Raw genomic sequence first — 6,156 nt, 5'->3', positions numbered from 1 at the left:
ATCTCTCATTCCAATTGGCCAAGTGGTGAGAATCTTTTGTCTTGATGTTGAGTTTCCATCCATATTGAAGAATGCAGCCCTTGATCTTCTGCAACAGATGTGGTAGGTTCCTCAGTTTCAGGAAGTGAGCTTGTGTTGTCTGTATAAAGAATGTTGTTGCTGAGTGTTTCTCCAATTCTAATGTCACGTTCCTCTCCCTGTAGCCCAGCCTCCCTAATGATCTCTTTCACATAAAGATGAAAAATGTTTGGCGACTGGATGCATCCCTGAAGTCTCCCTTTCCTAACTTTGAACTAGGCAGTATTTCCTTGATCTGTTCTGATGAGTTATTTCTGGTTTCACATGAGAACAATTCAGTGTTCTGAGATTCTCATTCTCCCCTAGGTAAGCCACAATTTGTTGTGATCCACAGTCAAATGCCTTTGCATAGTCAATGAAACACAGATAGACATTTCTATAATGTTCTCTGCTTTCAGCCAAGTTCCATCTGACATGGACAATATTGTCACGAGTGCCACAGACTCTTCTAACCCCAGTTTGTAATTCTGGTAGTTCTTTGTTGATGCACTATTCCAACGGTTTTGGATAATCTTCATTCTTAGAAGAATACATAGAATCACTGTACTAAAAGGAATTGGCTGAAACAGAAAAAATTAGAAGAATAACTTATGACAGTGGTGATGAAGGAGGAAGTTCAACCTGTTTGAAAGATTTGGAATAAACAAGATTCCAGGAATTAATGGGATACTAATTGGCATATATCAGCAAACAGATGCTGCCCTTGATGTGCTCACCAGCTTGTGCCAGGTAATCTGTGGAACAACTACCTGACCAGCTTACTGAGATTCATATTTAATCCCATTCCAAAAAAAAGGATGATGCAATAGAGTGTGAAAATTAGTGATCAATAACTGTAACATCACATGCACGCAAAATCTTGCTAAAGATTATCCCAAAATGACTGGGACAGTGTCATAAGGCAATAGGAAGACACAGTATTCAGAGAACTTGAAAAGAAACCATAACTTAGATTTCTCAAAGAAAATTTTAACAACTGAAAAACTAGATCACAAATAATACAAAGGCACAGAAAAGTTTTAAACTCCCAAACTTTTCATCTTTACTCATTTGTTTCTGTCACTTAGTGTCCACGGCAGAGATGTTTCCATAGTTCTCTACAGAAAGTCTGCGCAGGACAACCAATTGCATCTTTTGTCTGTTTAACCACGGAGCAAGCACACCCTGGGATTGTTGTTGTGAGGTGCCATCGAGTCAACGGTGACTAATAAGGGAGCTCTGGTGGTCCTTGGCTGCAGCTGTGCTGCAATACTGAAGACTACCAGCCACTGCAGGAGAGAGGAATTGGCAGTCCGCTCTCGTGCGATTAACTGCCTCTGAAAACCTGCTGGAGAGACAGCTATGATCTGTTCTGACCCTATGGTACAATAACAACAACAAACAATAGATCTACACCTTGTCCTATTCTACTCCATTGTGGTGATCTCAGTTATGATTAAGCCCAATGGTGTTGTCACTGTGTTAATTCACCTTGTTTGGAGGTCATTCCCCCTCTAACACTGCACCCTACACCTTTCCTGGCAAGGTGATAACAAGGCAAACTTATTTTTTTTTCTGAGTAAATAATCTGAGACCTGGACTATATTAAGAAGGAAGTGGCATTAACATTGAAATAAGACTCATCTACAGTTTACATTACGTAGGTGACATAACCTTCCTTTCTCAAAGTGAAGACTGAAGTGTTAACTGGAGAAGATCAAAGTCTAAATCCTTTAGTTTGCATTATCCCTCCACATCAGGATAATGAAATTCCTCATAACTGGACCCTAGACTGTCAAAGGAGCAAACAATTACTTCTTAGAGGAATTAAACTAGGTTCCTTCTTAGAGCCCGAGATGGTGAAACTTCATCTCACATACTATGGGCTTGTAAATTGGTGCCAGTTCTTTTAAAAAAAACCTCCTCATTATACTTGGAAAAGAAGAGGCCATCTACAGAGAAGAAGACCCTCAGCGATGAACAATGAAAGTCCCAGGAGTATCAGCCAATTTTACCTAGGAGATGGAACAGGGCAGATGGAGTGTGTTTGTGGCCAGGAGAAAACACCAGAGAATGGAGTCAGAGATCTCTGTTTGAAGCATAGGTGGAGCTAAGAACTCCTTGGAGGTCCTGAAGGCTGTCCTAGGAGGCATCCGAATGACACTCAGCATTCTGAGTCCAGCTCATTGGCCTCAGCTGACTGTAATGTACTAATGTGCTGGCAGTATTGGCTGTTATTTTTTTTTTTTTTTTTGTGGAATACGTTTATTCTTATGTACAGAAGAGTCAGTGTGTACATCAGCCCAGTTTGGTGGCGAGTTCCTTGGCCTTGGCCTTCTCCAGCTTGGCGATGCGGGCCACTGACTTGGGCCCCAGGACGTTGCCTCCCCAGTGGCGGCGGATCTTATCATATCTGTCGTTGTAATTGGTTCTGATGGCTTCTACGAGCTTGGCCAGAGCGCCTTTATCTTCCGGGTTCACCTGCGTGAAGGCAACAATGGTGCAGGTCTTCCGGTGGACGAGGCGGCCCAGCCTGGCCTTGCCCTTGATGATGCAGTAGGGAACACCCATCTTCCGACACAAAGCCGGCAGGAAGACCACCAGCTCTATGGGGTCCACGTCGTATGCGATCACCACCAGCTGGGCCTTCTTGTTCTCCACCAGGGTGGTGACTGTGTTCACCCCTGCACGGAGGACGGGGGGTCTCTTGGTGGGGGTGTCTCCCTTGCCAGCAGCCTTCTTCTCAGCCCGGACCAGCAGCCTCTCTTTCTTCTCCTTCTTGGTCTCTGGTCGGTACTTGTGGGCCAGCTTCAGCAGCTGAGTAGCTGTCTGGCGGTCCAAGGCCTGGGTGAACTGGGTAATGGCGGGTGGCACCTTGAGCCGTTTGTACAGGATCGCCCTCTGCCGCTGCAGCCGGATGTAGCGGGGCCATTTGACGAAGCGGGTAAGGTCCCTTTTGGGTTGGATGTCCTGCCCGATGCCGAAGTTTTTGGGCCTCTTCTTGAACAGGGGATTCACCACCTTCTTGGCCTCCTGCTTCTTGACCACGGCGGGCGCCGGGGCCACCTTCTTCCCCTTGGCCTTCTTTCCCTTCGGCATCTTGGGTGGATGGGCAAAAGAGTGGCTGTTATTCTTATGTCTAACCTGTAACTGAGGCCTGAGCTTTTGATGATGTCACAGTCTGGCATCAAACGATCCTGCTATCTCACAAATGTGACCCATTTCTTGGTGTTTTCTTCCTTCGTGACATGTCCCAAAGGGCCTCATGTTACCTCTTATCCCTGTTAACACCCCCGACTACTCTTTGAGAATCCAGCAGGGTGGACTGTGCCTTAGTCATCATATGTGAGAATATTAGATTTTATTCTTGGGTATTTAGAAAAGGAGCCCTGGTGACACAGTGGTGGAAGATTTAACTGTGAAGGAAGAATTATGGTATGAGGTCATCAGATCCTCAAAGCAAACATGATGGTGCAGTGTTGGGAATCCCATGAGGCAATTCATTCTGTCCCACAGGGTTGCTGTCTGTTGGAGGTAGCATTGAATTTGGTGGACTCTGGAGGTCTCTAGGGAGCTGGAGATGATGAAAATACCTGCTTCATTGACTCTGGGATGTACTGAAGCTTAGAGGTGGAGAGATGTTCCCACGTAACAGGAAGACAAAGACTAAGGTTTGGAAAGGTGTCAGGGCAGCAGAAGGGATGAAGAGCCCTAAAGGGATGGACTGACACAGGGCCTGTACCAGTGGGCTTACGTGTGTCAGAGAGGAGATAGGACGGGGTTCAAATCTGTCGTTTGTAAAGTTACTGTGAGTCAACACAAATGACAACACCAGAAAGTTCTATGTGTGGTGAAAAATCTGTCCTCTCAGTGTGACATGCTGGAGAGACTGAGCAAGGCAGGCATGGTGGGCAGGTTTCTGTCTCACTTCTCCATCTGCCTGTGTCACTGTGAGCAGCACCACTGTCCCAAACATGACAATAATAGTCACCCTCATCCCCAGTCTGGGTACTGCTGATGGTCAGGGTGGCTGTGTTCCCCGAGTTAGCCCCAGAGAACCGGTCAGGGATCCCTGAAGGCCGCTGGTTATCATTGTATATGACCGTTGTAGGGGCCTCTTCTGGTCTCTGCTGGTACCAGTGGACACTTTTCTTTTCAATGTTGTTTCCTCCACAGGTGATGTGGACTGTCTCTCCCAGGCGCACTGACGCTGAAGGTGCCTGAGTCAGCTCATAGGAGGCTGCAGGGCCTGCAGGAGAGAGGAGAGTTAGGTTACAGCTGAGGGGCTCAACGCCAGGAGGTCTAGCTTTCCCTGACTGAACAAATCAGTGAACCCCAGAGCTCTCTCCTTTCTGCCCCCACCACAGCGTTCTGCAGCTTGGCTGGAGGAGGGAGCCCCTGCATGAAGGACAGCTCTCCACTGGGCATAAGTGGTGCCCCTAAGGCTCCAGGCCCATGAGTCCCTTGCAGGGTGACCCTCTGAGCTCAGAGTCTGATCAGACCTGTCTGGGAGCTATAGTTTCAATAGAGGGACAACTGGGGGCAGCACCTGTGCAGTGAGCAAGGAGAGTGAGGAAGAGAGGGCTCCAGTTCATGATGTTGATGCTCAGAGTCCTGCTTCTGTGAGGATGCTGCCTGTGGTCTCCCTGGGCTCTCTCATTTTGTTGGTGAAGAGCCTTCAGTTATGCAAATAATCAGAGCTCAGGGCTGCCAGGGGAAACTGGCTGCAGAGACACCTCAGCCCTGGGGACACAGACAGGGAGGGTGGGGACCCTGCATGTCACCTCTGTCCTGGGACCTCCCCCATGCCAGTCCACAACTCTGAGCCAACTTTTCAAGTCTATACCTTTTCCAGGGCTAACAGCTGATGGCCTCAGGTGACATTTATTCTAATTATGTGTAAGACACAGAAGTCTATACCCACAGGTGATTCTGGAGTCTTTCCTGGGGCGACCAGAGAGGCACTGTGTGGATGTTGGACTTGTTCTAGAGCTCTAGGCTATTATTCTGCCCACTCTGCACCTGAGGGAGGTGTTAATTTTAGTCCAGGATCAGAGGTGTTCTGTCCTTGAACATTTTGGAGGAGTCTGTTGATAAAAATAGTCCTATATCTTTCACTGTGATGTCTGAACTTACATTCAAGGACCCACTGTATCTGGCCATTCTCACCCTGTCCCATATGTGAGACCTGAACCTCAGAGGGGAACAGGTTCCCATCCAGATTGACAGCAGGAGTGCACAGTCACAGGCGCCCTTGGGGAAGGGAAGGTGCTACCTGTCAGTCTCTGTCATGTTGTGCATCCAGGACAAGTGACAGTCACTATTTCCTTTGGTCCTCATGATGCAGTCAAGGCCAGGGATGAATGATGAGTTGAAAGCTAGGCTTGCTTCAGGAGATGATGAGAGCTGACTCTCGACTCTTTGCACCTCCTGTGATTGTGTTGTGAGGTACTTTCAGATATTGGGAAAAGCATCACATCAGAAGTTCAATGAGTGAAGCTGTAAATTCATGAATTGTGTGCATGAGTCACAGGAGTGAAATGTGATCTTCCCTGCAGAGGAATTTTATGAAAGTACAGACGTGGATGTGGGAGAAGCTTCTACAGACCATGGAGAGCAGTTGTGTAGCAAGACTTGAAGTACCTCAGTAGTTAGGGCTGGAAGAGAGTCATGTGTCCCAGGAAGATGGTCTTGGGTCCATGACAGAGTTTCATGTGTGATGTGATGAACATGCTGATATGACCTTGGACCTATGATCAGAGAAAGTTCTTTGAGAGGTGACTGGCACAAAGGTGATTACAAGGGTCCAGTGAGGACAATTTTTCCCATGTCTCAGGTCACAGGGAGGACGCAGACTGCAGATTGGGATCCTGGGAAATGGCCCGGCTGCTGTCCAGGGTCCCTTGTCTCAGTGACTGGACCTGTGATTTCTGCTGCCCCCTGGTGGCTGAGCACCATCTGATGATGATCAGATGATGATCACTATCTGATTCCTTGAATTCGTTGAACCAGAAGCCTGGAATCAGCTTGTTGACCCTGTATTCATCTCCTAGCAGTAGAAGTCTTCCATCGTACTTGCCCATATTACTGTTATCAACC

At 47.5% G+C, this 6,156-nt stretch overlaps 1 pseudogene and 1 gene segment (V, D, J or C); both read right to left on the bottom strand.

Moving 5' to 3' along the window:
- Positions 1-2,355: 2,355 nt before the first annotated feature.
- LOC102875801 lies at positions 2,356-3,156 on the bottom strand (annotated as a pseudogene).
- A 499-nt stretch (positions 3,157-3,655) lies between these two features.
- Positions 3,656-4,652, bottom strand: LOC102845441. The segment is given in 3 exon segments: positions 3,656-3,723; positions 3,986-4,306; positions 4,607-4,652. Coding segments are annotated over 3 exon segments (435 nt in total).
- Positions 4,653-6,156: the final 1,504 nt, after the last annotated feature.

Source organism: Elephantulus edwardii, unplaced genomic scaffold (genome assembly GCF_000299155.1).
Source record: "Elephantulus edwardii isolate Elephantulus edwardi_28Jun2011 unplaced genomic scaffold, EleEdw1.0 scaffold00494, whole genome shotgun sequence".
NCBI classification, from domain to species: domain Eukaryota; kingdom Metazoa; phylum Chordata; class Mammalia; order Macroscelidea; family Macroscelididae; genus Elephantulus; species Elephantulus edwardii.
The sequence above is the reverse complement of the archived record's forward strand: the minus strand, read 5'-3'. Positions and strand labels throughout refer to the sequence as shown.